Source organism: Haliotis cracherodii, unplaced genomic scaffold (assembly GCF_022045235.1).
Source record: "Haliotis cracherodii isolate W230 unplaced genomic scaffold, xgHalCrac1.p SCAF_5, whole genome shotgun sequence".
Classification (NCBI taxonomy): domain Eukaryota; kingdom Metazoa; phylum Mollusca; class Gastropoda; order Lepetellida; family Haliotidae; genus Haliotis; species Haliotis cracherodii.
The window spans coordinates 47,011,312-47,027,890 of NW_027266308.1; the positions used below are offsets into that span (position 1 = coordinate 47,011,312).

General features: G+C 40.3%; 2 protein-coding genes across 3 annotated transcripts in view; both read left to right on the plus strand.

Annotated features, from left to right (window-relative positions):
• LOC139443373 (bile acid-CoA:amino acid N-acyltransferase-like) lies at positions 1-8,855 on the plus strand. 2 transcript variants are annotated; one of them, XM_071224361.1, is made up of 10 exons: positions 1-89; positions 1,014-1,135; positions 1,427-1,769; positions 2,285-2,554; positions 3,331-3,500; positions 4,147-4,260; positions 4,830-4,915; positions 5,422-5,500; positions 6,039-6,243; positions 8,663-8,855. In XM_071224361.1, the coding sequence occupies exons 3-10, from the start codon at positions 1,430-1,432 to the stop codon at positions 8,782-8,784; spliced, it is 1,386 nt and encodes a 461-aa protein (XP_071080462.1). In that variant the 5' UTR covers positions 1-89; positions 1,014-1,135; positions 1,427-1,429; the 3' UTR covers positions 8,785-8,855. The 2 variants fall into 2 exon arrangements, with proteins under 2 accessions (XP_071080462.1, XP_071080463.1); XM_071224362.1 differs by lacking the exon at positions 4,147-4,260.
• Positions 8,856-11,902: 3,047 nt separating this feature from the next.
• The window catches only part of LOC139443717 (uncharacterized), a 30,484-nt gene continuing 25,807 nt past the window's right edge, over positions 11,903-16,579 (plus strand). The window contains exons 1-5 of the mRNA XM_071224649.1: positions 11,903-12,212; positions 12,501-12,770; positions 14,573-14,742; positions 14,937-15,050; positions 16,197-16,282. Coding sequence (XP_071080750.1) covers positions 11,903-12,212; positions 12,501-12,770; positions 14,573-14,742; positions 14,937-15,050; positions 16,197-16,282 — 950 coding nt within the window. The remainder of the gene's footprint in view (positions 12,213-12,500; positions 12,771-14,572; positions 14,743-14,936; positions 15,051-16,196; positions 16,283-16,579) is intronic.

Below are 16,579 nucleotides of genomic sequence, written 5' to 3' on the forward strand. Positions count from 1 at the left end.
GGCTGTGCGTGTCATGTTTCTCGGGGACATCTTATGTTTGGTTTCAGTTCTTTGGAACTGAGGACGACCCCCATCTGATGGGAATTTATGTAAGTCGACCACTGCTTAAGCATAAAGACATATTGACGAAATATAACCCTGCTTGTCATGCCTGCAAAACACTTCCTATTGAGAGAGTACACTTGACCACGAGACCATATCCTCTAGATCTAAGTCGAGTCTGCTCGCAACACATGGAGTCTTTAGGAAATTCTTGTGGCAGTCTGTTAAAGGTTTAGAGGATGTTAGTGCCAGGTATAATTATCAGTTATCAGAAAAAAACGGAGGGATAGTGTTGAAATAAATGCGAAAAGCGTATCCTACATTTTTTTATATAAAATACGGAATTGTGTGAAACGAACCGTGAGTTCAATGGTACTGTATTGACTGAGTAATGCCGTACGTTACGTTGTTTATATGGATTATACTCCTCATTTTTGTGCTTATATTGCTATTTTTGTTGGATCTATTCAATGATCAACAGTCAGTTTCTAGATATATAAAATAGGAATAAGTAACTAAAACGGATTACGACTTTTTTTGCAGTTTGCTTCTGAATTTCTTGTTATCCGTCAATCGTCATTGTACATTTGCCGATAATCGTTTCTTGAAAAGTATATGTGTAAAATATTTATCTAAATTGTATTGTACGTTTTGTTTATTCCAGTTCATCGCCTTCTCTTGTCAATATGAAGGAGTAAATATTTTGGATAAGCTTTTGGATATTTGGGTATTTTACTCAGGTGTTTGATATTGATTGGGTATCCACTAGAAGGTATTCACATTTCTTTTAACAACCTCTTTTTTGACATTGTCTGATTTGTCTGCGTATTTCAGTTTATTTAATGTGTATTTTACGCAAATATACAGCTTATCTCGAGCTCTGTTTGGATCTACATGATCTTTTATAATTTGAACATTGCATTGAATTTGACAGCTAAAGACGTGGCGTACTTATCTTCGTTTATTCCCAGTTTCGTGAACAAGAGAATTACATGGACACAAATACCACAAGGCGTTCATTGATCTTTGCCAATACTACTCGCCTTCAAACGCGGAATATCCTCAAGAGCAGAAAATAGTGTTTAAACTTAAGGTAATGACGTATGTATACTTTACATGTTTACGCTTTTAACCTTTGGCCATCTCCAGATAATTTCAGTATAAATCCAAGTTCGACTTGGAGGCTGTATTTGTGTCATATTTTAATTATGTTTCCGTCATTTCCTCAAGACATATATAGTTTCTTTTTATATTCTGAAAGAAGAGACGTACTGTTTTATGTTTCACATGTACAACACATTTTCTACTGCATGTCAAGTTTATAAATCGTCTTAATTTTGTAAAAGAACTAGAGATACCAAAGGGTTGTGTTTTACCATTTTAGAAAATGAGAAAAGCCCTGCAGTTTATACAAGCACGTGCGATGCTAAACATGGCGGACGGTTCTAAACTGTTCCATTGCAAATCTATCCGTCGACTTCAAGTCATTTCAAGAGCGTTATCCTTGAATACTTCACCCCCTACTCTGATAGTAGAACCGACCGATGCCTTAGTAGATGAGCCTGTCTCCATCAGAGTATCAGGCCTTCAGCGGCATCAGAAGATCACACTTTCTGCTCTTCTGAGGGGTGCGGGGAAGGAGTTTGTATCCTGCGCACATTATACAGCTGATGAGAATGGTCACGTGGATACTACTGTTCAGTCAAGTGAAGGCGGGTCCTTTAATGGTGAGCGTACTTCATTTGGCAGGAGTCCCATCAACATCTTGAACGAACAGTAGAACAATATGGCAGGCCTTGAGATGTTTTACATCAATTTCTATTTTGTATCCACTTTTCTCAACCATCTAATATGTCAATGTCTCACTTTGTGGGGTTTTGTAATCAGGGCTCAAGTTTATTTTTTGACCTCGTCTAAAAGACGCGAAATAGGTATCTATTTCATACATTTTTTTCAATAGCATTTTCCCATGATAATTTCTTTCTTTCGAGCAGCGCTGCTGATAAGCGTAATTTTCTGTTTGATTGTACATGTAATATTGGTTAGTATGTCCAGTGAGTGATGGAAATTGACATTGACATATTAATATTTTTCTCAGTGATACCCATTAGCACTTATTTGAAATCTATCTAAAAATCATTGGTATCAGACTATGGAGGCCCAACGCCTTCTTATTCGGAATTGACAGCAAACAATGCGATGAATAGTTTATTCATAATAGTAAATGATAACATTGTTCCAGGTGTTGAACCTATGGGACTTTTCTGGGCCATGGTTCCATCGGTGAAACACAGAAGGACAACACGCCTACTCAATAAAGACATCACAGTTCCGTATTACGTCACTATATCGGTGCAATCTAGTCATATGGACCTTAAATCCATCCAAGCAACCAGTGGCACGTCAGGGGTAATGGCTGCTGCAGACGTGCGTCGGTGGTACTTAAAAAAGGGAGTGCAAAGACTCCCTTTAAGAATTGGACGAATACGAGGAACACTGTTCATTCCTTTAGGTAAACATGCAATACGTACATATGACCTCTGCTATATGCTGGCCAGTGTTAAGTGTTTTGTCTGCTTCATTGTGCTTTATGTTAACAACCATTGCACAAATGATCGTTTATATCTATGATGCGAATCTATTACATTACATGAATTGAGGTGAGAACGTTTGTCATAATGTCGAAGTTAGATAAAATTTGGCACCTAGGATGTCCTCTTCAGTTTATGCGCTGAAATATGGCACTTCTTGTTACCATGCCTGGTGCCTTGCAATCAGAAGGTAAAACATGTACAAGGACCTAAGTCAGTATCATGTGTCTGAGTGGAGCATCCATTTTACATTGCGTCATGGTATCTCAGTGGACTAGCACTGTACAACCGTCACAGGTCCGGATTAGTACAAGCAGCCACACATACGTACGTGCACGTGAGCGCGACGTTATACCCCATTTCACCCCACCTCTTTGTCAATTTTGTAAAATGTTCTTGATGACTGCATCATTACAGAGACGCTGAGTCGAGTGAGGAGAAATATGAAAACGCACAATAAATGTCTATTTCTTCTCAAATTCACCATCACCTATTCACTAACACATTCATAAACCTACGATAAAACAAACGAACATTAAAAACTCTTAAGTGTTATTGCTTGGTGACAGCCTCGTTGTCAGTATTGTATGATGTCTTTGATAAAAAAATGTCGATTTGTTTTAAAATGCTTAATTCAGTTACACTCTCATTATTTTATGTTAGTATATCGCAACATGAAGAATGCTTAATGTTCTAGGCGTCGGACCATTCCCTGCTGTCCTTGATTTGTTTGGAGGCACAGGGGGTCTATTTGAATTTCGGGCGGCCCTTCTTGCCTCCAGGGGATTTCTTACATTTGCACTGGCCTACCTAGGATATGACGGACTTCCTAACGACTTTAACGACCTTGAATATGGCTATTTCCAGGTAAGTTAACTTCAGTAAGGGCTTATAATACTAGAAAACCTTTCTGCTCAATTGTTATCAAAGAGCGTGTTTCGAGTAGTATGTTACCTCACCTTCACAAAGTCCTTTACTGACCATTCCTTCAAGAGTGGAAACTTCTCACTCATTGGGTATTGTAGTTGTGCATGCTGAGTATGCACTGTTCAGGGACTTGAAAAGGTCCCATCTTCCTACTGAGTGGTAATTGTGTCACATACGTACACTTACCAGGTTGGACCAGCTAGGACACTGGTTGCATCGATTGCCTCACTTATACCCTACATCTCAGTCACTAAGCCCGAATGCACACGTGGTAATTTCCACTTGTCATGTTGTCCGTGAGGCGACTTTAATGAGCAACGGCTGATCACAATGTGTGACCAGTCTTATTGTGTTTCATAGAAGCCCGACGGTGTTGGTCGTTGTTCATGCTATTAACCACTGATTTGTGCAGGGAGTCGTGATTTATTCGTATTTTGCACTCTCTCTTTCACTCACTCAACCACCCTCACTCAACTACTCCCTCAACCATTCACTCGATCACTCACAAAGCCACCACTACACCATACACATTGATATGGCCGAAGTCGTGCTGACAATGGCATTAAAACCCTGCTCCTGTGATTAGGAAGCTGCGGAATGGCTAAGTCAGCATGCAGAGGCATCCCCTGGAGGTATTGGTGTGATAGGTACCTCTCTCGGAGGTGGCATCACAAACATGCTGGCATCATTCTGTCCAAAGGTACGTATTCCTTCTTTATGAATTTATATATGTTAGTATATGCTATCTCCTAATGAATAAACATTAAGAACAAATCAGACATAAACCTGATCATTGACAATCTGTGACAGCTGAAACTCAGAACGTGTGTTGAAACATGGACCAATGGTATACACTGGTTCCTGTCAATGAGGATATCAACGGTAGTTAAAATGGTTCGAAATCATGTGTCACTTCTAATGTAAATTCATTTTTAAATAATTTGAACTTCAAAAATGCATTCTCCATAGAAGTTAGGAGGCCAGGAGAGCTCTGTGGGAATGTTACGATGTTGTTTCAAGTTTGTAGAGCTGATCAGCATTAGTCTGTTCTCGGATCCTTAATCTAAGGTGAGCTACAGTGTAGTGGAACTGTTAGCATTGTACAGAGCGACATACAAATCTTAACACATTGCGACAGGTATACTAAAATATAGACTGAGAGTGGGTGCACACCCAGGGAACTTCAGGCTATCATATGCAGTTGGTTGTTTGGACACCTTATCCACATATATGTCATCAACCACGAAACATTTTCTGTTGCATCTTCAGGTAACGGCTTCAGTATCGATAAACGGATCTCTGTTTCCTCCGCTAAAAGACCAAGGTTTGAAGCGACAAGGATTTAAAGGATACACGTACGTGTGTAAAGTATTTAAAATTAAAAGTAAATTCAAATTCAGCTGCCCCTTCTTTAACGCATACATTTGTACCATGATTGTTTGTCAAAATGAGGGCACAAGGCTCCCAAATAGTCCGAGTAAACAGAGTTTTCTGGCAGTAACAATGGTTGGACATTAAAGTCAGTACATGGATTAATGTCTGTCTGCAAAGGTCAATTTTGAGTTGTTATCTGGATGCAGCTCCTTTTTTGCACAACTGATTGCCTGTTTAACCTGTTTGGTTGACAATGATATTTGAAGGCAGTCCTATGATAGGAGTACTACTGCTAAATAACGCACATAACGTTAATTTTAATTCAATAACTGATTAACAAAGCAAAGTTCCTTTATGTCAGTATTATTGTAGCCACAAACTTAATTCTTTTTGTCTTGGAGTTAAAAAGTTTTTAAAATGACATAACCTTCACGACAAAGGTCAACTTTCACGACCTGTTGACGGTCTGTATTTGAAATATTTTCAGACCAACACTTAAAGTGATTGACGATGTGTATTGTACATCCAACTTCGACTTCAACAACGACGATGTTCAAGTACTCCCAGTGGGTATATGTAGATAGTATAGCCAAGAATCAATATGATACTTCCATGGTGTATTATATGCAGAAATTATATTCAAGCATCATCCAGATACATTCAGTGTGTATAACCCAGAAATTATAATGCCTTCCTGGTGTGGTTACGTTAACCTTTCAAGGATTGCCTATTTCCAGTGACCAGGGACAGACATTCCTAGGGGTGGGCTGGGTGGGGTGTGTCCGTGTGTGTGTGTGTGTGTGTGTGTGTGTGTGTGTGTGTGTGTGTGTGTGTGTGTGTGTGTGTGTGTGTGTGTGTGTGAGTGTATGTGTGTGTGTGTGTGTGTGTGTGTGTGGGTGGGTGGGTGGGTGGGGTGGGGTGGGGTGGGGGGTAATTTGATCAGCGTCACATGACATCAGCCCATTAAATAAAATTTAATAAGTAAGAAGAGTCGTGCGTCACAAATAATTTGCCACGGTTACAGCTCTTAATATACAATACATGACTTGTGCCAGTAGGGGTGATATCTAAGTCATCTAACTCACTCACTTTAATATTGTGCAGGTATGGCGACAGGGGGTGCAGATGCTGTCCATCATCGCCGAAGATGACACAGCAATGCCGCCTTTGGTATACAAAGAGATGGTGAGGAAGATTCCAGAGGCAAAGATGCACACCATCCAGAGTGTGTTCTACCCTGGAGCTGGTCACCTTATTGAGCCACCTTATGCACCCTTATGTAGAGCTTCCTACATGGACGAACAGTTTGGTAAGGATTTTCATCACCGAATTATTCCGTTAAGAGAATACCTATGCACAATTGTTGTCTTTGTGTGTCTTTTTTGTGGCGTTCGTCTTTAAGACGGTCATCACGGAGGGTAAATGGATGTCAGTGGTGAGTGAGTGATTGAGTTTCTTTTAACACCACATCCCGGAGTGTCAACTTGATGTAGGAGGGAAGCTCAAAACGATGCAGGTCATGGACTTTTTCTACTTGGTGAAACCCTCGAGTACCCGCATGAGGTGAGGTGAAATGGAAATTAACGTCGTGCGTCAGGGCGTGCGCTCTACTTGTACTGTATATTTCCGGTTACATAGTGCTAGCCCTACGAGATGACCAACCCTTGTTTCATCCCTTTATTGCCGAGCGCCAGGCAGGGTAACGAGTACCATCTTTGTGTATGACGCGGCCGGGGGTCGAGGCGATCAGTACCGGTGGAGATGACAACTCCAGAAACGTAAACATCCGTAAATACTGGTGTAGTTTGAGGTTAATCCCACTGGACTCGAACTCATGACATTGAACTTTCAAGGACACTGGAAAACATCAAACATTATATACTGAACAGCAAAAGAAACGTCACCCCACGTAAGATTGCGTGAAAAGTTGTCATTTAAATATCTGGGTAAGTTTTGACAAAGTTTCTAAAATTTAACATTACCTTGTCCGGAAAAATAAATTTGATGATAAAAAAAACAAAGCAGATGACAATAAAACCGATCGCCCAAACGCATCACGGCAACGGCCATGGTAACCCGATACACGATAAAAATCCACCCAGATCGGATTCATTCATTCGTTATTGAATTGATACCACATGCCAAGATTGACAAGAAATCAGCGACACCAAGCCCTTGGACGATTGCAAGCTGGACAAACCGCCCGGCAGTAGACAATGCATTTCAAGTCCACGCATATACAGGCTCCAGCAACGGTACCAGACCACCAACACTACAGATGACGACCACGTAGTGGCAGATCAAGGGTCACCACCCGACGACAGGATCGTCAGATTGTGCGATTGCATCTTCAAGATCGCTTTGTTACTGCTGCGGAAACAGCTCGACAGACCATGGGGACACACCAGCGACACATTAGTGAGGACACTGTGCGTCGACGATTGACCAGCAGACACCTCCACTGTCACAGGCCACACCGAGGACCCATTCTGACACCACGTCAACGCCGGGACCGTCTTCGGTGGGCAACACAGCACCAGCATTGGCGCCACCAGCAGAGGTGAAGAGTCCTCTTCTCAGACGAGTGCCGTTACTGTATCTCAACAGCCGACTGCAGAGTGAGAGTCTGGCGACGCCGTGGGAAACGTTATTCGGATGCTTGTGTTGTTGAGAGAGACTCGTGGGGTAGTCCGAGCATCATGGTGTGGGGTGGAATTGGTCTTGCACAGAGGCAATGGTGTCACAGCAGCTCGGTACATTGATCAAGTCTTGAGACCACACGCCATACCTCATTTGGCACGTCGCCGCAACCACGAGTTTCAGCATGATAACGCCCGTGCTAACACTGCGAGAGCAGCAAGAGACTTACCCGAGCAGAATTGCATCAGACCCATGCAGTGGCATGCGCTCAGTCCCGATTTAAATCCCATTGAGCACCTGTGGGACGAGATTCAAAGACGGCTGAATGACGTCCGACCAAGGCCGACAACTGCAGCTGAACTAAGACAGGCGTTCGTCAGAGTGGGGGCTCAAGTGCCTATGGCCTCCATCAACCGCCTCATCCATCCACGTCGCACGGCAGTCATCAATGCACATGGCGGACACACGAGATAGTGACGTGTGATGCATTTTCTCAGAGACTAGTGTTGTGTTTCACTTTAAGAACATTTGACACTTTAATTTCAACCTTGATTATCAGTTTTGCCAAGTTTCATCTTTTTAATATGTCTCAAAGGATGTTTACAGTGTTTGGACAAATACGGTTTCTCAAATATCTATCCATGGTGACGTTTCTTTTGCGGTTCTGTATATTATAACATACACGACACTTATTTTCCACCCCATTTGAAAATTTGATGAATTGGGATTTACAGCATTGAACAGCATTATATTTTTCTCAACTGAACTGAAGGTATCCAATGGCAATGAACCAAAAGTGGTGTGTAAGTAGCTAAACTCCATTTCCGAATTGCACAAGACCGGGGGAATATGTCATCTCCTGATGACTCTTGTTTTGGATAAGTATGTGGTCGTTCAATGTGTATTTGAGGTTGTAGTTTTTGCATTTATTGCACACGGTATTTTTTTGTTTTCTGTATAGAACGAATAATGGATACAAATTTCCTTCAATCTACTCGTGACAAATGTATTAAAGACGAGAAAGAACATCCTAATGGTCACAAAATACAATTCCATCTTTTGTGGTTACACAACGTTTTCTTCACTAGTGACACTGATGCTGTGGGGAGGAGAGATGGAGGGACATGCTGCAGCCCAGGAGGATTCCTGGAAGAGAGTCCTGGAACACTTCAACAAGTACCTGCCGAGGCGGAAGACTCCTAGGCTTTAGGAAATGAACATTATTACAGATGTGTGTGCATAATTTACAGATGTGTACATAATTGAGTTGTTAATCTCGTCTATTATCTCAATGTAAACGTATTTCTTTATTAAAAGAAATATACAATTAATGGCATTGGCTGCTTATTTGTGTGGTCGAAAGCATGTGTATATTTTTTATATTCTTCAGTGTAAGCGGAAAGACCCACAAGAGGTGACAAGGTTGAGGGACCAGCTGGATGTTAAGTTAACAGAAAAGTGTTTATTCGGATGTAACATTTATCGCAACTGTGTTTACTGACAAGGGAAATTAAGTTTTCATAATGTCTCACTGAAATGGGCTAGCCGGGGTGCCTCATATCTTAGTAATATGTCAATCTCATACATCAAAACATACAAGTTTCAGCTCAAATGCTATGTATATTATATACAAATTTTAATTATTTATTAATACATAATATCTGTGTACTATCTCACAATGAAAATGACCACCAGTGACTGTTTGTTGTTTAACACCGCACTCAGCAATATTCCAGCTATTTGACGGCGGTCTGTAAATAATCGAGTCTGGACCAAACAATCCAGTGACTGACATCATGGGCATCGATCCACGCAAAATGGATCGATGACATGCACATGCATCAACCAAGTCAGCGAGCCAGACCACCCGATCCCGTTAGTCGCCTTTACAAAAAAGAAATGTATGTATGGCTGTTTGGCAACCACTATTAAATCCCTGCACGGTAGTAGGTAACAAATATCTCTAATAGTGTATGCCTTAATAGCTCACCTGCCCTTAAAGTCACGTGAGCTTATATCCGTGTCGGCGTCTGTAGATATATACTCCTCAGGCCAATGGCCAAGACCAATGGAGCTGAAACATGCAGGTTCCCACCATTGATGCTCCACCTGAATGCTTCCAAAGTTTTGAATCCGATTTGTAATAATGCCGCCACGATAGACATGTAAAATACTTTTATAGCCATTACTCGGTTCTTATTGTTCAAAATGTATTCGGTACATGTGTAGTTACTAGCAGGGCTCAACATATTTTTACCGCTTTCTGTTTTTTTAATTTTGTCCTTTAAATGTACAATCAAATTGCCTTCGATGAATTATCGCTGAACAAGTACTTGATGCCCGGCGTTAATTTATTAATTAAAATACAAAATCTGTCTATTTCTATTTCGTTATTGCTTCAAAACGAAGTAAAGAGATCGTGTCTAACACTTTGCAACACGCTTGTACCATCATAATTGTGTTTATCCCCCAGGCACATAATGTCGGGGGGGTATAGTCGACGCTTCATCTGTCTGTCCGTCCGTCCGTATGTAAATCATTTCATTTCCGGAGCACAATATGCCGTGGACATGCCACTAAATAAAAACTACCCACGATAGTTAACGGTATTCTGTGAGTTTTTGATTTGGTACCACCAAGAATCATGACAAAATAATTACACTACTTTCTGACACAACAGTTTTAGAACGAAACAGATTTGAAAACTGGCACGTTATGTCATACAAAACATTGGGCATTTACAAATGATTATTAAAGTGCCAAGTGTGTTTTTATATGAACGCCAAAGGGTCTCCTAAAGCCATTATGCAGCGCTGCTTGCAGGATCCTGACCTTGAGTTATGTGTATGACCTTGAACTTTAACTCTTGAGACTAACGGTATTTGTATATTGTAACGAGACAGAGATGGGGGTTGATCTGAATGCTTGGTTGATATCTCACTGACCATAAAAGGAATATATTGTTACATTAATTAATCTTAAAGCTGAAATAGTAAATATCACATGGCATATACAACCATTCTTGTTCTGAAAGTCAGTACATGTATGGTATCCTGATATTAGAACTTGGAAATGAAAAGTCTAAATCATATATTAGTACGTCTCTGAACTGATACATTGGTTGGTTGGTTGGTTGTTTAACGCCGCACTCAGCAATATTCCAGCTCTATGACGGCGGTCTGTAAATAATCGAGTCTGGACCAGACAATCCAGTGATTGAGCATCGATCCACGCAACTGGCATCGATGACATGCATCAACCAAGTCAGCGAGCCTGACCACCCGATCCCGTTAGTCGCCTTTTACGGCAAGCATGGGTTGCTGAAGACCTATTCTACCCCGGAATCCTGAACTGATACAGCATGTCATGGATGCATTTATTGTAAATAGGTTCACCATACCAGCACGACTATCAGTGACTTTACAAAAGCTCGGTTTCTAGGTATGGCAGATAGGAACTGAAAGTCACGGCCAGGTGACAGCTTGTCAGTGAAAACATTCAAGTACTTGACACACTACGGGTTGCACAGTGTGGAACAAAGTCGAGCGACACGGTACTGTATTCCTCATGATGTATATAATCCTTGGTGTGATTCAACTGAGTAAATGGCAACTTAGCAGACATGCATGACAATCTCATTAAGATCTGATCCCAGTGCTAGATTCATGCCAGGCATGTCGATAACCGTGTTAAATCTTGCTCAGGTATTTTTACATATCCAAACCCATGACTCTTCTGAGAACGTCATACCTAAAATCAACCACCTTGACCTTTACGTCGCCTAGACGGTGGTATATGTAAGGCGGGTTCAGTATTATGTTACATCGGAGTGGGCAGGTATGGCATTGTGGTCGTTTCTGGCAGATGTTTCTTACGATTATAGGTATTTAGTTGCTTTTACGGTTTTTTAATCTACCTTCCTCACATTTAGAAGCGTGAAGGATGGCAATATCAGCCTAAACCATATCAGGTTTTTCATCATATGCTTACAAGCTTACATACATGAAACATATGTTGCCTCGTTTCAGAATGAGAGGACATTCAGCAAGTCCTTTTCACATTTACTCGTTTAAAAATCATTTCAAGAGTGTTCACAACACTGACAATAGAGCCTTTCAGAACATTGGTAGACTGAATTATTCAAATATTTGCATTTTATTTATTTCACATAATAAGTCTCATGGTATATCTCCGAGTGTCCATTACATGTGCATGAGTTACATATAGCCAGTGTAGCAATCCTATCAATGTCACTCTTTTTCGCGGGGGAATTAAACAAATAGCGGCTGTTACATACATGAAACATAAGCATGCTGCCTAGTTTCAGAATGAAACGTTTCCCTCAGCAAGTCCTGTTCATGATGAAAATGACACAAAGACCCTATCTTGCTCAAACAGTTGCTCGTTTAGAAAACATTTCAAGAGTGTTCACAACTCTGACAGTAGAGCCTCTCAGTGCATTGGTAGATGAGCCTGTGTCTATCAGAGTATCAAGCCTCCAGCGGCGTCAGAAGATCACACTTTCTGCTCTTCTGACGGGTGAGGGGAAGGAGTTTGTATCCTGCGCACACTACACGGCCGATCAGGCTGGTAACGTGGATACTACTGTCCAATCAAGTGAAGGAGGTTCCTTTTGTGGTGAGTCCATTTTACTTTGACATGGTGTCCATTTAATTGTCAAGACATGCCTAAAACGCATATCCACTGATAAGCTCGCCGCCTGAATGACTATGCAAGTACTCCTAGTTGTATCAATATAGCAGTATCATTTCGCTCATGAGTGTTTGTTAATGCATTCTATATATTGTAATGTATTTTAATTATTTAAAATTACGACTGGATGAAAATATAGGGACCCGTTTGTGCACCCATTTCTTAGCAAATGCTTTATCACGTTCTTCACACAGTTCTTTCATTTTTAATTAGGCGTTGAACCAATGGGTCTTTTCTGGGCCATGGCTCCATCTGCTAAACACGGAAAAGTCACGCGTCTCTTGAAGAAAGATGTCACAGTTCCATATGACATCACAATATCAGCACACTTAAATCATGTTCATCTGCAATCCATCCAATCAACGAGTAACTCGTCAGGTGTGATGACTACAACACAGGTGAAACGATGGTACTTAGGAGAGGGAGTGCGAAGATTACCCTTAAGAGATGAGCGTTTACGGGGGACAATGTTCATTCCTTCAGGTAAACAGAATAAATAAAAGCATCAAAACCCTTACCATATTCATAAGAAATCTCCGCTGAAAGCAAAGTTAAGTGAATGATCCCGCTTATATCAAGAGCATGCATTTATGAATCTCTATTACACAGAGATGACACCAGGTGTTCGCGAAACGCAAGAGTCTTATGACGCTATTTGAAATTATTGCAGAAAGAGCAAACTTGTACCTCAAAAGTTGTGAAATGTAAACACCAAAGGCTGGAGGTGTTGGAATATTACTCAACATAAAGGAAAGTTGACAATTGAAGTCATCCCTCTTCACTTGTCGAGAGTGTTTTGTTCTTGTTTTGACTTTGCCATTCCAAGCAGAAATTCTCACTCATATGCATACGAAACAGATCAGTAAGAAGGGGAGCACATTTGGCGCCTACTTTTCTCTATGTTATCAATAAGGAAGTCCAGATATTTTTCAAATATAGTTTTCTCAGTATACTTCAGATGACATTTTTGACAATCGGAAGATAGATATGTAACTGTATCTATAGTCACCTCGTCTTTTCTAACGAAAGCCCCATGGATCAATGAATGACGTTTCCCTTTAGTTTGTCATGTGGATATGGTGTACAAAGTTGGAAAAATCAAATGCTTTGCCAGTATTGAACTTTTTTTAGATTTATAAACTGAAGCAAATCCTTTGAGTGTTTGAGAAGCCACACGATATTAATTCCACTTGTCTCAGATACTTTCTGTGAATGTAATGAAAGTCCTTCTTTGATTGTATTGGGGATAATGGTTAATCTTTGAGACAGGGATTTTGGTGGTACATTTGCTGGACCCAGTAATATATCTCCCTTTAGATGGTTTTTAATGGAGATTTGAAATCATGTACAAAAGATCAATGGACATATCTTCAGGTTATATTTATGCCAAAAGTTGTAGTGCTGATGTGTGGTTTTCTTCCTCAGTTACCATACTGGCTTGACATGTGACATTGGTTGATATATCACTGATACCAAGTTCTTTGATCTAACAATTAATGATGTTTACATATAATGGTTATGCTATTCGAGTCCTTGTCAGTGGGAACAACTACAAACGTTACATGTAGAGCAGCAAGACTTTGGTTGACAGCTAGCTGGGACCGAATGGGTGTATTCCAATTCTGTTTCCTCTTTCTCATTTGTGAATTCTACCAATCACGTACTGACTTAACCCATTTGGAAAGACATTCCCCTTCCTCTTTGGCATATGCTTCGTCACCATCCAAAATGATTTTAAAGTTGTGATCCCAATTGGTAGGAGGCTGCTCACGATATTTTGGTTCATATTGGAATAACTGGCGAAGATTGGTATTGTCATTAATAGAGAAGTCATCCAGTATTATATGACCTATAGGTTGGTAGCTGTATAGTGAGTCATGGCAGCCACAAGTAGTCGAATTTACATTGTGAGCTGCCAAGTCAAAGTTCTGCTAAGTACACTCGCGCACACGCCCATACGCAGACGCATGCTCACACAAACGCACACACACACACACCTTCGCAACGCATAATACCTTTATAACTATAGTGTACTTAAGGGTGATAATGGCAGTTGAAAATAATATCAATTGTCCTTTTCCCTGTGATTATGCAGTTAAAATAATTCATTCGAGGCTAATACATATTTCTGAATTTTGTTGCGAAACCTGATTCTGAGGACAAATGCAGATACATTGTAATATTATCATTATTTCCTCTGAATTAAATTTGAATTTTAAATGAATACTACCACTAACCTATAACAAGAACAGACCAATCCAACTTTGTCTTTGCTGTTTTACTAGGTGCGGGACCATTTCCTGCTGTCCTTGATATCTTTGGTGGCGCTGGTGGTTTGTTTGAACACAGAGCTGCTCTTATGGCTTCGAGAGGTTTTCTGACTCTAGCATTGGCCTACCTTCGGTACAACGGGCTACCACGTTTCTATGAAGAGCTTGACTATGATTATTTCCAGGTGAGCTGCTTTAAATATCAAAAGGATTTGAGACAACACTTTTGTACTCACCTTTCAATTCAAATGTTTAAACAAGTTATACCTTTCTGTAGAACTTTGTGATTAGGGCAACACACTGTTACTACCATTTTAGCCCTCTCACGTCCCTGATGTGAAAGAAGTTAAAGAAACTTCTTCTTAATTATATTTTCTAGGAAGCAGCCGAATTGCTGAGTCAGCACCCTCAAGCTTATCCTGGTGGTATCGGTGTGATAGGTACATGCTTTGGCGGAGCAGTAGCAAACATGCTGGTCTCCTTTTGTCCTAAGGTTTGAAAATGTTTTAACTCACTCGAACGTCCACCTGAGTATGTTACATTGGACATTGTCCGTCGTCAATCTATACAAAACCGTCTCATTCAAAAACCCTGTGGTAAAAATATAAGTGTCCTTTGCGCACAACACAAATGCTTGTAGTAGCATGGACAATCCATTAATTGTATCCTTAACCGCTGATGATCAGTTCAGCTAAGAGATGACAGTGCATTTGATAGACAACATATGTGTTCTGTATGCATCAATCTATCTATGCATATATTTGATTTCTTCACAGATACTTTGTAGACCTAAGTGTATATATATTTCCAAAATGTTCTACATCAGTTTCAGATATATTGATGACCTCATGTCATATTGCGACGTCATAGTTTCCTAAATGTTATGACGTCACGTAACTATATGTTACTACTTCCTGTCCGTTATTCAGTTATGGCCTGATGAGACTCGTACGTGGTACGAGTTGAAAGCGCTAGCCTATTAAAACTGTGCTCAATCTTACTCCACTTATTTAATTATTACTATCAGGCTCGCTGACTTGGTTGATGCATGTCATCGTATCCAAATTGCGTGGATCGATGCTCATGATGCCAATCACGGGATTGACTGGTCCAGACTCGATTATTTACAGACCGCCGTCATATAGCTGAAATATTGCTGAGTGCGGCGTTAAACAACAAACAAACAAACAGCATAGAAATGGAAAACAATGGCAGCCTCTGTACGAAACTGTACAAGAGGGAATATGATTTCCCAGTAATGCATTTCCCTTCAAGTCAAGCAATATCCATGTACAATCAGAAGCCAGTCAATATTTCTCAATGGCAAAGGTATTTTTGAGGATGTACATTGGTAGGCCTGGTGAAGTGGTTCCAGAGATGTTATGGAAAGCATTCAGAAGAATTCACTGAATTATTTAATTCACTTACTTAACCACTACCAACAGATAAGGACCTGCAAATACCCTTTTCGCGAAGACTTGATTTCCTCATTGATTTTCAGTGATCCGATCATATAAATGTTGTCACAAGTTTCACTTATACATCTAATGGAATCTGTTTTGGTATATATTCGACGCTTGTTATTCTTCGGCATTGACTTTTTGAAATTCTTAAAACACACCAAAAAATATATTTTCAGGTTACGGCTGCCATAACAATAAACGGTTTACCCTTTTCAACCTTGCGAGATCAAGATATCAACGGAGAACGAATAAAAGGATACATGTATGTTGTATATCCAATTCTGAAATAATGTTTAAAAGTGAATCAAATGATTCGAAGAAATATGAATGATAACAAATTTGTTTACAGTGTGTTTTTTGCAGTTCGTTTGACAGTGTTAAATTGCTATGTTGCTATGATCCGTTCGTTCCTAAAATCCAGATTCACACTTGTTATGATTCTGGTTTTGGACACATTTGGCCATGTGGGTTTTAAAAAATAGTTAGCGACGGATCATTAGGCCGTCTTTGGGAGGGAAGTCGAAAAATAATTTGTTCCAGACAAAACTGGAAAATATAT